The sequence below is a fragment of the Artibeus jamaicensis genome, unplaced genomic scaffold, assembly GCF_021234435.1.
Source record: "Artibeus jamaicensis isolate MK-2021 breed Jamaican fruit bat unplaced genomic scaffold, CSHL_Jam_final contig_1044, whole genome shotgun sequence".
Taxonomy (NCBI): Eukaryota; Metazoa; Chordata; class Mammalia; order Chiroptera; family Phyllostomidae; genus Artibeus; species Artibeus jamaicensis.
In genome coordinates, this window is record NW_026521208.1 from 434,489 (window position 1) to 449,188 (window position 14,700).

At 43.0% G+C, this 14,700-nt stretch overlaps 1 protein-coding gene across 1 annotated transcript; it reads left to right on the forward strand.

Moving 5' to 3' along the window:
- Positions 1-13,770: 13,770 nt before the first annotated feature.
- LOC119058935 (olfactory receptor 2A2-like) lies at positions 13,771-14,700 on the forward strand. Its single transcript, XM_037158431.2, has one exon. It carries the CDS (start codon positions 13,771-13,773, stop codon positions 14,698-14,700), a length of 930 nt encoding a protein of 309 aa, XP_037014326.2.

Genomic DNA, 14,700 nt, shown 5'->3' on the forward strand with positions numbered 1-14,700 from the left:
AGGGAAAAGTCAGATGGTTCTCCCAAATAGAAGTTTCATATACAAATAGTAATTGTTCAGATTCTAGTTCTGAAAATGGGTAAATTTCCATAAGAAATCATAGCTTTTAGAGTTTAAATGGAACAACTAAATTATTAGAATTTTTAGACTTTTTTAAAAAATGTAAATTCTCATTTTCTCAAGCCAGGAATATTACATGGAGAAGAAATTAAATGTGAGAATGTTATTTCAACACACTTCTCTGGCTTATGTACTTAGATATTTGACTTCTTATCACCATGTGGTAGTTGGAAACAGCACAGTAAAAGTAATGCCCTATGAGAGACCTTGTGAAGTGGACTGAAATTTTAATACAGAAAACGCTGCAGAGTCATGTGAATGTGCCTCACCAGCTGTGTGGTGAATGCAATGAAAGGTTAAAGAAACTCTAAATTCCTTGGTGAAATGATTTAGTAGCAAAGGGAAAAAGTTAGTGAAAGGTGTGATGCAACAAGAAACTATGTAAAAAATCCTAAAATATCTTGAAGTTCAAATGAAGAAAATGTACTAGTAAATGTTTAAATGGTTCTAGAGGTAAGCGTTGTGAGCATTACTCAAAGTTTCCATTTATTCTTGGGTTATGATCACATCTAACAGAGGAAGATTAAATCCCCTGCTGAAGTTCTTGAAATGTTTCCCGCCAATATTCTTGTAGCTTCTGAACCACTCAGCTGAGGATGACTGCAATGGCAGCAAGCAGCAGGAGACAAGTGTGACAGAGCTGAGTGGGCAAGGGGGGAGGGGACATGGTGGGAGAGGACGCTGGGGAAGTTGACCCTTCACCTTTCTCCCCCAGGCCCCACCCCCTCCCTCTGACAGCTGTCAGTCTGTTCTCTGTATGTATGAGTCTGTTTCTATTTTGTTTGCTAGTTTATTGTGTTCATTAAATTCAACATATAAATGAGATCCTGTGATATCTGTCTTCCTCTGACTGGCTTACTTCACTTAGCATAATGCTCTCCAGGTCCATTCATGCCGTCACGAAGGGTAAGATTTTTTTCTTCTTTTTTGTGGCCGTGTAGTATTTCATGGTGTAAATGTACCACAGCTTTTTTGTCCCCTCATTTACTGATGGACACTTAGGATCCGTCCAGTTTTTCACTATTGTAAACAACAGTGCAGTGATCATCAGAGTGCATATACAGGTTTTGGCAGAAGTGTGGTTGGTCAGGTAATGAGATGTGTGTGATAATCTGTAGTTTTAATTTGAGCATTTCACCTAAAATGTCATGTGGTGTTCTTGAGTGTGATATTGTTATATTGTAGGATAACATCCTTATGGTTTTGTGATAAGAGATTTTGTAAAATACTTTGTAATACTATCTGTGCCTAACCCTACATTCTTTCAAATTTATGTTTTAGGCTTGTTTGGATATATTCCCACAAGTGAATTGGCTAGGTCATAAGGCAGTTCTAAGTTTAGTTTTTGAGGAAATGCCATACTGTTTTGCCCAGTGGCTGCATTCCCAGTCTGTGTTCCTGCCAACAGTGCAGGAGGGTTCCCTTTTCTCCACGTCCTGGCCAGCATTTGTTGTTTGTTTATTTTTTGATGGTGGCCGTTCTGACAGGTGTGAGGTGACTTACCATGTGGTCTTCATTTGCATCTCTCTATAAGTTAGTGACATTGAGCGTCCTTTCTTATGTCTATTGGCCATCTGTCATTCCTATTTGGAGAAGTGTGTACTCAGGTCTTTTGCCCATTTCTTAATTGGAGTGCTTGTTTATTGGTGTTGAGTTGTCTGAGTTCTTTATAGATTTTGGATATTGTTAAGACCTTATGAGAATAATGTTATTTTGTGAATACTTGTCACCCATTCAGTGGGTGGTGTTTTTGTTTTGTTGGTGGTTTTTCTTGCTGTGCAAACACTTTTCAGTGTGACAGAGTTCCATTTGTCCAGTCTTTGGTTAGTTTTTCTTGCCTAAAGAACTATATCGGCAAAAATATTTCTAGAATAAACATCCAAGATTTTACTGCCTGTTTTCCCATAGGATTTTTATGGTTTCTGGTCTTCCAATTAAATGCTGCACTTCTCTTTTCAGAAATCTGAGAAGCCTTGTCCAGGTGGCTCAGTTGGCTGGAGCATGATCCCATGAACCTAAAGGTCATGGATTAAGTTCCCACTCAAGGCACATGCAAAGACTGCAGGTTCAGTTCCAAGTCAGAGTGCATGTGAGAGGCAACCTATCAATGTTTCTCTCCCCCATGGATGTTTCTCTTCCTCTTTCTCTCCCCTCCTTTCCCCTCTGTATAAAATCAATAATCATGTTCTCCGGGAGGATATAAAAATCTGAGAAATGTATGAAAATGACAATATGATTCAAGGAAGCCAGTATGAGAGAAAAAGGAATTGAATGATTTTGATGGGTATTTTTCAAAGCCGCAGAAATACATTCCCCTCACTCGGTCACAGCTCTCACAGTCAGAACCCAGGCAGCTACCAACTGAAGTGTCTGTATCTCAAGCTCTGTTCAATAAGCCACAGTCAATTCTTTATTCTCTGGTTCTTCAAGATGCAAGGAAAACATCAAACTGTTGACCTTTAACACACAGTTACTCAATAAATACATTTGTTAACAACTTATAATTATTTCCATCAATTCTGAACCTACTGTGACTTTCTGAATATCCATTCATTCTTCTGTTGGATATTTACCATACTGACGAAAAACCAAAGACTTGTAAACTGATATTCAGGTAATTTAATTTGGGAGTAATTTGAATTCTCAGTCTGTTGGTTTTTACTCATTCTGTTTTCAGATAGAAAGTATTATCAAAATTCTAGAGGACCTTGCTTGAAATATAGGAGCTATTAATGCAAGTTGAAATGACAGCTGTGATGACAGGAAGTGCCCAATGCTGATGGATGACGTACATACCTGAGAACATGTTTATTGCAGTTAAGTGTTGGCTCTGTTTTGTGTGTCAGTGTCCTTTGTATATATTTGTGTTTTGTGTATGTGTATTTCTTGCTCTGATCACTTTCAGAAGTTACAGGAATGTCACCTTGGTAATGCAAAAAAAAACATGTCATTTTGAGATGATTCATTTCCCAAAGTTAAAGATTGGTGTCATAAACATTAATATTTTATTTATTACCTTCTAATTGTTTATTTTTATAATGGATGGTCAGATGATGACACGCTGTGTGCTAAACTACTGTTTTCACAGGATCAGTTGGCTACTAATTTCGTCACCTGTGTGTCAGTTTTCAGATTTTCTGCAGATCCCCTGTACCATCAAACAAACAGGAAGGAGACAGGTGCCAATATTTATGGATCTCCCAAGATGCATCAGGCTTGTCTTATGATCAGAAGCCCTTTTTTGTGTTTCTGAGTGTGTTTCTCATCAGCATGGAAATGTGCAGTTAGAGCACAGGTGGACATGTTCCGAAATTTGGTTAACTGCTCAGTTTTCCCAAGTTCAGGTTGTGATCCCAGAAAGTCAGGGATCACACAGTAAAGAATAAATTAGTTGTAAACTGCATGCTTCATTGATATGAAATTTCCAAAATACCATTTTGACTCCATTACATTGAGTATGAGAGTACAGCAGAGCACAAATAAATATGACAGAGTCGTAGGTAGCAGATCCTCTCCTGCTCCCAAAAGAGGCATGAAGCTTTGAGGGAAGCCACCTTGGAGAGGGTCCTTTCCTCCCCTCCCTGGAATGGCTGGACCCTGAATCTCCCCACTTCAGGTTAGAGATTAGAGGGTACCTCCAATGCTTTGTGGCCTGGAAAACCCTCCCTCAGCCAGGTTCTAATAGGCCCATGGGGACACCTTGACCATACTTTGGAGTTCCCGGGCCACTTCCTGCTGACTCCAAAACCAGCTGTCTACAGCACATCAACACCTTGAGTTCTCACTCAGACTCCGATGGTATTTTGGGGAGCCTACATGCCACCTCTGCTGCCACTCTTGGGACCCAGATTACAGAGGTGAGAAGCCTAAATATCGAGGTTTATGCCAGGAGTTTACTCATTGTTACACTGATCTTACTTCGTCTAAGGTTCACCTGGACCAGGTTTTGGAACTAGGGCAGTTCTGGGATGCACAACATCCAAACAGCACAGAGGATCCGGGTTCTGTAATGAGTGACGTCATCTCAGAGCCGTGCTCTGTGGCTGTGTGTCCTGCAGGGGTGAGAGCAGAAGCAGGAGAAGAGAGTTGCCCTGTCTCCTTCCTGGTGGCAGGGGCCACACACTGCATGTCACAAACCACCCTCCAGTGAGACCCCAGGACTGTCAACTAGGTCGAGCCCATTGGAGACTGACACCCCCTTATCTGAGAGTTCTGCTCTATTTTCAGTTAGAAACAAAGAAGAGGGTCTACAGCCTCTACAGGAGCTCCCAGAGGGCAGGACCCTTGCTGACCTTCAGTTGCTTTTTCTTCTGAGTTCATTGGGTCCAAATGCAGGTGCTAGATCGGTTGCCTTCTTTTATTTTACCACCTTGGTGTAGGAGCCATTCTCACTGTTTCCATCATCAGGGTTAAAATGCTGAGCCACTACCTAACACAGGGCAGGACTGGTAATTAAGTCTCATAGAAACAATCTGGGCTGTGTATGGTCCCCAGGAACCTTTGAGTGAAGACCTGTGAATAATGTAGATGTACAGACTGTTTACATGTTCTCCAGTGTCTTTCATCAGCACTTGCACTCTGGTTAGTCCAGCTCTCTGTCATTTCCCTCCCAAAAATGCTGATTGTTACCCAGGACATTTTACCATCTCTTCACAGGGTCAAGTCTGAACCCCAACTCCTCTGACCTTCTGGATTCTAAACACCCAGCCTCTGCTGTGTGCCTTGAACCCTAGGGATGGCAGCTTCACATAGTTCTGCCCGTTCATATGAGAGCTCTGTGTTTACTGTTGTGGTTCCCCAGTGTCCTGGTATCCAAAGTGTTGTATGAAAGTTACTCTACTATCATCCAGTACTCACGATGCCTCCACTTTTCTGGGGATACTTGAGGGAAGGGTTGTGGGTGATGCTGGTACCACTGAGCATTCTCCCTCACATAATCCCAACTTTCTGTTTCCCTGCCCCAGAAGCAGGGCTAATCCCTAAGCAAGACAATATAACTCTACCTGAAAACATTTGTGCCAGAATTCCTGATGGCTCCTGGGGTGCCTCTGTTTTCACCCCATCTGGCAACGCTGGGGTTACAGTGAGTCAGCTGTGTTGCCTGGTGGTTGAGGTGGCCCACCAGTCCTACCCCTGTGTGACCCTGTCCTCTGTGAATGTGGTTGGACTGACAGACACGTGCTCAGCTACAAGCGACCAATGACAGCACAGGCTGAACCTGATATCCCTTCCAAAGGAGGGAATCTGAGTGAAAATCAGGGATAAGTGGGGAGGACGAGGAAGAGTAGCTGAGGGTAAACAAAGGGAGGTAAGGAAATCTAACATTACATCAGAGCCTCAAGAAAGGCTCCCACCTGCAGAATGATACTGTCTCTTAGCACAGTTATGCCAGATGCACAAAGTGGTGACGTCACACATTTGCTCAAGCAAGCTTGCATTTGGAAGCTGACAAGGTCAAATGGAAGCTTGCAGTCCTGAGTGGCCTGTACTGGGACACTTTTTGGTCACATAACAGGATGATAAACTGGATCAGTTGTTGGTGACTGGATGGAATTCTGGCTAGGTAGCAGTAACTTTCTACTCCTATTTTTTAGGTTGCTTCTACTTTACCAGCTGTCTTTTGGGATGAGGTTTTCAGGACTCACTCTCCATGTGGCCATCAGACCATGTGTTGTTCAGTTCTCGGCTGCCTGATCACGGTGTAACTGTGCACCTTGATGATCACATGCTAAGAAACATCCCTGCTTTAATGGAATAAAGGCACCACCTCGGGAGCTGGGCACAGGTACATATTTATTTTTGTGGGTGGAAGGTTATTGAATAGAAGAGAAGAAGACAATGGGTTACATGGGAAGAAAACATAGACTTCACAGGGTAGGTACCAACTTCCTGGGAAGGGGCCCTGTGTGCAGGAGGCAGTTTCCAGGAGGCCTTGTGGTACACCCAGACTAAGTCACACTGAGGGAGGACTACCACTTCTCTAGCAATAATATGGGGGACCCATCTTTTGTGGGGTAACAAAACATACCTTGAAACTGCACTCATGCCTTTGATATACAATGGAAATAGCAAGCATGGTGGATTGTCCCCAAACACAGACCAAAAGGGCTTTGGGAGAGACAGGTGGCTCTCATGGCATCACAGGACAAGCTGAGTTTCCTTTGGATGAGGAGTAAAAGACAGTAGAAAAAGATCTGTTCCCTGGAATGAGCAGATTAGGAAGATCCAACTGCCTCACATGAGTAAGTCATTTGGAATACCAATCTGGATGGTGAAAAGTGTCAGAAGTTTGGGTTCAGGCCACCTCACAATGTAGCCCCAGTGGCGAATGTAGCCCGAGGAAGGAGGTGATTTATCTATCTGCTCATTCATGTGCCTGTGAGTTCTGCAGAGGTTATTACCAGGTAGGAATAACACAGCTCAAAGGGAAGCAGGTACCAATCAAGTCAGCACATAACTATGGAAATGTATGTCGTGGCTTTACACAGGATGCACCTGTCACTCCGAGTTATCCCAGGGCCTTCAGGTGTGGGACAGAGCCACGCTGGGGCCGTGTTCCTTATACTAAATAAGCTGTGACTGCATCTGTTGTGTACGTGCCCCTTAAACCCAGATGCTCAGCAGTAACATACATTTTGCTTGAAAAAGTTCTACGGGACAGATGGGGGACTGTGCAACCCACTGTTCATTCAGGTAAGTTTATGTAAATTGCAAATGAAAAGACATTTGAAACATTCTATCCTGTCCTGAGAGTGAGGCACAGGAATGAAAATTGTGTTCTGAGCTGGGATTCAGAGTTGCTGGGACAGTTTGGGAGGGGAGTTCTGGAGGTGAGTGTGCTGATACCAAAAACAGTGGAAAAATGGGCATCAAGCAGAGGACCAACACATGATGTAAGGAGTGGGGACAGAGCACAGCAGGTAAGAAAAGACTCGATGGGCAGGTGGAATTCTGAAGGTCTCCCAAGTCACTGGCCCCCTGGTCATCTAGTCCAGCTCTGGTCTGGGGACTTGCTAGGAAGGGATGTTTCCCACCGACTGATCCTAAACCAGGGAGGATGTGCTTGTGGGCTGAACCCTGTCAGGTGACCCTCCTGAGAGCAGAGGTCCCCCTGGCCCCTGGCAGAGGAGGAAGTCAGGGAAGTGAAGAGTGAAAGTGGAGGGGCCACAGGCAGGGCCACAGATGGGGGGCACACCTTGCCTGAACCTTTCTTTCCACTTGCAAGTCAGGCGCTGACAATCCCGCCGAGCCTACCAGGCCTCCAGACCTTTGGAACTGAGACAGTAGGACACACGGTGCGGGTGGAAGCCTATTCACAGGTTTGTGTTCATCTGCTGCAGGGACAGGAAACTGAAACACAGTTGACGTCTGGTAGGACTCACCTGCTTCCACCTCTGGCTCTTCCCAGACTGGTCATCTGTCACTCCATGCAGGACCCCCTTAAACTCTGAAAAATCACTAAGGACCCAAAGACACTTTATTTATGTGTTTATGTGTGTTGGTGTGTGTGTCAGATAGAAATGAAAAGTGACAGCTTATGAAATATGTGCTTTTAAATTCTTTAGAACTATTTCCATTATACATTATACTAAAGAATGTATTTTGATGATATTTGCCTTCTATAGAACATAAAAATAGTGAATAGAGCAGCTGTGATTTACAGTTCTGAAAAACCTTTAAGTGTTGGTTGAGCAGAGAACAGCTGGGTTGACATCTTCTATGTTCTCTTTGCTGCCTCATCAAATGTCATGTTGCCTCCAGAAAGCCCCACTGTGCACACCCGAGAGAGTGAGGATGAAGAAGACTAAGTGTCTGAGCATTGTTGTGAAAACAGTTCAGACCTCATAGAGCCTTGGAAAGGTTCTCAGAGATTCCCTGTGGTCCCCGGGCCACACTCAGAGGACTCATACCAGTGTGTTCAGACTTCGAGCTCCACATCTGTAAAGTGAAAATGATGATCAGACTGAACTGTGTGGTCACTGTAAGGTATTTGGCACATTTTCTGAAACATAAAGAGGACTCATTAGTTGTTGCTCATGGATGTTATAATCCATCCACATTGTACCTATGATCCCTGAGTGGAGATGGCAACACGTCCTGACTTGGGGGGGTCTGTTCTCTCTCAACATTTCTCTGAGAGCAATCCTACCCTGTACAAGATCTAGAGAAGCAGGCATTCATTACACTAATCATTTCAAGAGCATGGCTGCCATCATTCGTGGTGACTGTCTCTGGGTTAAAGCCCCTGAGATCCCTTCAAGTTCATGGAGAATCGGCACAGGGCTAATGGCCACCCTGCCTGGTCCCCAGCTCTCTTCCCCCAGGGACAGTCAGACTTGATCTTTGCTCTCCTCTACAGAGGGAATTCAGAGAGTTTTTCTTTTCCTGTAGGGAGAAGATAACTAGGCAGAACATCTTATGATCCTTGTGGGAATCTCAACTCTCAGTAGAAACTCCAGAAGGTTTTTAGTTCATCTGACTCTCCAATGGAAGCTGTGCCCCTGGGCTTCTCTGAAGGACCCACAGCATGACCTGCGGCCCCTCCAGTGTCTGGGTCTCCACCTGCAGAAGCTGCAGAGGGCAGGCTGCTGCCCCTGTTCACAGGTGCATCTCTCTCCTCCGTGGGGTGTATTCCAGGTCAGAGTAGGTGCTCATGAGAAAATCCCACACCGAAGAGACTGATTTGTGCTGGGAGGTCTTGTTCAGTGTGGGTAGTTGAGGCAGGACAGGAGAGCAGCCAACACCACCGTGGCTGTGTGCACGAGACTGCCATTGCTGGGAGCTCTTTCCTCCCGACTCCAACCAGGAAATGAAGGTCAGTGGAACTGGCACCTGGATTTCTTCCTTCCCCACCTCAGGGACTGTCTGCCTCCTGTGCTGTGGGCCGGGCCCTGACCACCCTCAGAGTATCTCACACTCCCCCCTCCATGTGCTTGCATAGTGGTGGTCAGAGCCAGCTGGCTGTCTCAGCCAGGGCTTTATATCTAGGCACTGGCTCTGAGTAAGGGTCCGAGGAGCCAGATTAGAGGTGGTCTGTGTTTCCTAGTCTGAATGAGGAAATTGATGTCCAGGGCAACTTCTCTTCATGGAAGTGAGTCTTCCAGGAAGGGTGGCAGTAATTCATTTCTTTTCTGAAACCATTTAAAATGTAAGTTAACCATAAAGTTACTCCTTTCCTGACTTTCCCAGGTGATCAGCTTCTGGTGATTATCTTCAGATTGGAAATCACAGTTTGTGATATAAATATCTCTCCTATCATCCAACAGGGAACAATGAGTGGGAGACTCCTGGGCAGAGCTGGGGAAGTGGGACACAGCTCCAGAGCTGAAGAAACTCGGAGTCACAGGACCACCCAGGTGAAGAGCTGCTTGTGCCGACCTCGCGAACCTTTGTATGTGGGTCACTAGTGTTTTATTCTCACCATGATGTTTTCTTCTCTGTTCCAGTGTGTGTCTGCTTAAGAGATTTAATGTGTCTTCCATTTTGTTTTCATGTTGCTTAATTTTTCATAGCATAATGATACTTTGGTAATGAAAATAAAAATAAAATGATCCATTTATGAAGACAGAGAACTAAAAAGTTAGTAAGCAAATGTTCCTACTGACTAATAATACATTGAGTTACATTCAGCAAAGTTATTATTCTTCATGTTCAGAGATGAAATATGTTTCCAACATTACTTATTGTGTCCAACTGTGTTTGAGTAGAATGTGGCAATACGGATGTGTCTCTCTCACTTACCATAACACAGCAGTATTCTTTAATTGTGGAAAAATTAATGTCACAACCTTAATGCACATGTACACAGAACCTTCCCAAATGTACTCATATGTATGAAAGTGAAAATCTAGGATTTGGCCTGTTTCTCCCAGGGATCAAATTCTCACTGTGTACATACTAATAACATAGAAACTGTGTCTTGGTCAGTAGACCCTGGAAAACAGAAGATGCTTAACATACACACATTTTTAACTAAAAATAACAATCATCTATTTAACAAACATTTCCGGAATGCCTGTTTTATCTAAACTATACTAATTGTTATGAAACATAAAATGTGTAAGACATATAAGGACAAAAATTTCGTTATTCAGTGAAAGGCAGTCTCAGCATTAAAAATTGACATTTGATCTGAATCTCCTCTTATCTTTGATATGTCCTGAAGTTTACCCATACACCCTGATAGTGAGAATTCAACTGTTGTAATTGTTATTGGCCAAGCTTTTACATTTATATTGTATCTGAAGAGCCCCCCACAAGAACCTAGCCTAACTGCCAAGGGTAGAAAGACCCTGTTTTCAGGCTGTCTGACAGCCAGCCCTTCCATGGGGCCCAGAGATGATCAAGCAGGCGGCCACCTTTCTCTCTGTTGTAACTGGACTCACCCTAGGATGTCATGGTTCAGATGAGGAAGGTGTGGTGCCCCGCAACACCCATTGGGGTAAAAGATTGAGGGCAGTGGTCTGCCCAGTGTGTCAGCACATGGGTGTGTTTGACCCATTTGCACACCCACCTGAGTGTCCACCAGTCTGAGAATGCTCAGGTACTAAGGCCTGACCGCCCTCCCCCACCAAAAGATAGACAGTAATTCTCAGCAATTTTAAAATTACCAAATTAATCCACACTCATAAGCCTTACAAAATGTGTGAATTAAGATTATATCCATGGTCTTAGAGATGAAACTCGTAGTTACTTGGGAACACACTGTCTGCTCCCCTGAAGCCTCACTGTAAGGCCTGTGTGGTACAGAGGGGTTAAGCGATGTTCATGTGTTAAAGGAATTATTTAACTTGTAATTGCTGCACAGGTAGGAACCTTCTCCTCTGTTCATACACAGTGAAGAGTCATGTAATTACAGGTGCTATTCACCTAGAAAACAAATTCCTCTCAAGCCAGAAACGGGAATTGAGAAGAAAACACTAGACCAGACACTAATGAGAAATCCTTGTGTCTTGTTCATGACGTAGATGTAAACACGTCTAAGAGGAAATCGAAATGTGGTGTTGGGGTCGTTTCTTTCACGTGGACCATATTGGGGTGGAGGAGGTAGGACATGAAATAATGTCACATAGAACGTTTCGATTCCTTCAAATAAGAGGGTAAATAACTCAGGTGGCAGGTCAAATAAGAATAAGGGGGCTTTTCAGCCAGGTGACCAAACAGCTGCACACATTGGAAGCCAGGCTGTGCTAAGCTCTGTGGAGCATTTACCATCCACCTGAGAGAAGAGTGAACTGCAGGAAGGTGAAGACCAGCAGGCTTTCACCTGAGTGTGAGGGGAGAACCAGTGCCCTGTGGCCACCAGTGTGGTCAGAGCAGCCACCCAAGTGGGACTGCCGCACAGCAGAGGTGAATCAGGGGTAAGGGAGTCAGGACTGTGGAGTTAGACACCCTTCCCACTGAGCGGTATCTGAGAGAGCTCAGTATCCATGCTGCTAGGGTTTCGTTGTTAGATCTTTATATGACTATAGATAAAGCAATATGTGAACACAGATATGTAAATTTTTTGACTGATTTTTCTGAGCACTGTCAAATCTCAGAATTTAGTAGAAGGATTCATGAGTTAAAATTTAGTTACTGAAGCATTATATTGCACAAACCTAATGAGATAATAGATAAAATAATTATACTCCAGAAAATAGTGTGCAGCTCTTCACAGCATGGTGCATAGAAATCTTTCGACATGGGAAGTAGTTTCTGATGTTTCCAAAGGAAAGAAATAGGTCAACTAGCCACGTTTGTTGATATATGTATTTAAATTCACAATACACATGAAAATGTATACTAAAATGGTACAATTACATATACACATTATTAATAATGCTTATTTCTGTTTTTTCAGGGTATTACCTCTTTAGTCTTCATGATAAATAGAGCTTCGTAATGTCTTTTACGAAAGTTTTGAAACTTGTCAAATGCTCTCAAACAAGGTAAGAACCACCATAGTCACACAATGACCTACATTTTAATTTTTTAAATGTTCCATTCACTGTTTTTCTAAGTAGAAATAAAACAATAACATAAATTATTAATTAATAAGGGGTGAGTTACACATACATATATGCCTAAACATGAGCTACTAAATAATACCAAGACCATTTTCTTCAATGCTAATGTTAATTTAGTGAAATAGATTTGATTCCATAAAAGGGAAGTCAGTTAAGCTGTTTTCAATGTTCAGAAACATGAAAATGTGTTATTCCAGGAAAAATTTGTATTCCTTGCCAAATTTTATGCTTGATATTTTAAAAGAACACATCAGAAATGTGGCAGAAATTCTGATAAAAGTATAAATTATTGTTTAAGATACTGGTTTACAAATATGATTCTTGCCTAAAGTAATCAGGCCCTTTGGGAGAAGCATCTGTGCCCGAGGCTGAAGTGAGGAATGTATGAGAAAAGTGTGAAACAGCCATCAGAAGTAAGGAAGTGCTCCAAAACTATGGAGATGTGTTAGAAACAAAAGGGCAAGCTTGGTGGGTTTAGATCTAGAATAATTAAGAATGAATAAATAAAAAGAAATAATTATAATCCCTTGATTACAAAATTCATACTAATTGAAAGATGATAGATGCAGATATATAAAGATATGCAGATGATTGATAGATAGGTAGGTAGATGATAGAGCCTTTCTTCATGAGGAAATTGACAACCAATAAATGTACCAGCAGTGATGGAGTAAGAACACCACGTTCCGCCATAATCACTACTAGTAATCAAGTCAGGCAAGACAATCAACAGGCACTGAAATCAGCGGCTGAGAGGCTCTGTGAGGAACAGAATATTGAATAATAACTTTAATGGCTTCTCCAGAAATTACATTAGGGAAAAAGATAATGATTCTATAATGGAGATCCTGGGGAGGTCCCATGTTCTCCAGGTGATCCGAGTGAGTGTTGCCAGTGAGCTTCATGCACCTACCCATGAAGTACAATAGAAGATACTTAATTTCCCTGCAGAAAGTGAATAATCTGATTAAAAAATGAGGAATTGCATGCAATTCCATCTGGAGAACATTGTAGTGAAAAATGTCTCTATAATCTTCCAAGATTCAGTGGTCATGAATGACAAAGGCAGACAGGGTTACTATTTCAGATCAAAGGACACTAAAAATGTATGACATTAAATCTCACATGTCATTTTGGATTGAATCCTGGGTGAGGTGAGTAGAGAGAGAATATTATAGATTAAAGAATCATATCCATATCAGATTGCCTGGTTTTGATAATTGTGGTTAGATTCCCAAATATCTTTGCTCTTGGTGGGGAAAAAAAGGAAATTTAAGGGTCAATGGGTATCATTTCTATTCGTACCTTAATCTCAAGTGTTTCAGAAAAAAGCAATATTCATATATAATAGAGAAAAATAATTATAGGGCAAATATGAAATAAATACTAAAATTTGATAAATCTGAACACATGGTTATATTGGAGTACTTTGAATAATTCTTGACTGTTTTCTATCAGTTTAAATTTATTTCATAGGAAAGTTAAAAACAGGTAACCAGTTTGGGGGAGAAGAAGAAGTGTTCAAGGAGTGACAAGGATAGAACCTTTCTCTGAGCTCACGTTGAGATTAACTCCACTTTGTACTGATTCTCCAGCCCTGACCTTTATCACACTTCAGTTCCTGACCAGGTCTCTGTAAGGAATGAAGGGGAACTGGTCATGGGCCACAGAGTTTGTGTTGCTGGGATTCCAGCTCAGAGCAGAGACAGAACTGCTTCTCTTCTGGGTCTTCTCCCTGCTCTACACCTTCAGTCTGTTGGCAAACGGCATGATCTTTGCACTCATCTGTCTGGACCAGAGACTACACACCCCCATGTACTACTTCCTCTCCCACCTGGCCATCATTGACATGTCCTATGTTTCCAACAATGTCCCCAAGATGCTGGCAAACTTAGTGACCCAGAATAGAGCCATCTCCTTTGTCCCATGCATCATGCAGACATTTTTGTATCTAGTGTTTGGTCACACAGAGTGTCTGATATTGGTGGCAATGTCCTATGATCGGTATGTGGCCATCTGCCACCCCCTGCAGTACACTGTCATCATGAGCTGGACTGTGTGTAGAGTCCTGGCCATCATGTCTTGGTCATGTGGATTTTTTCTGCCACTGATAAATGTGCTCCTCCTTCTAAGGCTGCCGTTCTGCAGATCTCGGGAAATAAACCACTTCTTCTGTGAGCTCATGTCTGTCCTCAAGCTGGCCTGTGCTGACACCTGGCTCAACAAAGTGGTCATCATCACTGATTGCACCTTGGTCTTAGTTGGGCCCCTCTGCTTGGTGCTGGTCTCCTACACACACATCCTCTGGGCCATCCTGAAGATCCAGTCTGGGGAGGGCCTCAGGAAGGCCTTCTCCACCTGCTCCTCCCACCTCTGTGTGGTCGGGCTCTTCTTTGGCATTGCCATGGTGGTTTACATGGTCCCTGACTCCAGTCACAGACAGGAGAAGGAAAAAATTCTGGCCCTGTTTTACAATCTCTTTAACCCACTGCTGAACCCCCTCATCTATAGCCTGAGGAATGCTCAGGTGAAGGTTGCCTTGTATAGGGTGCTGCAGGTGAGGACCAAATAA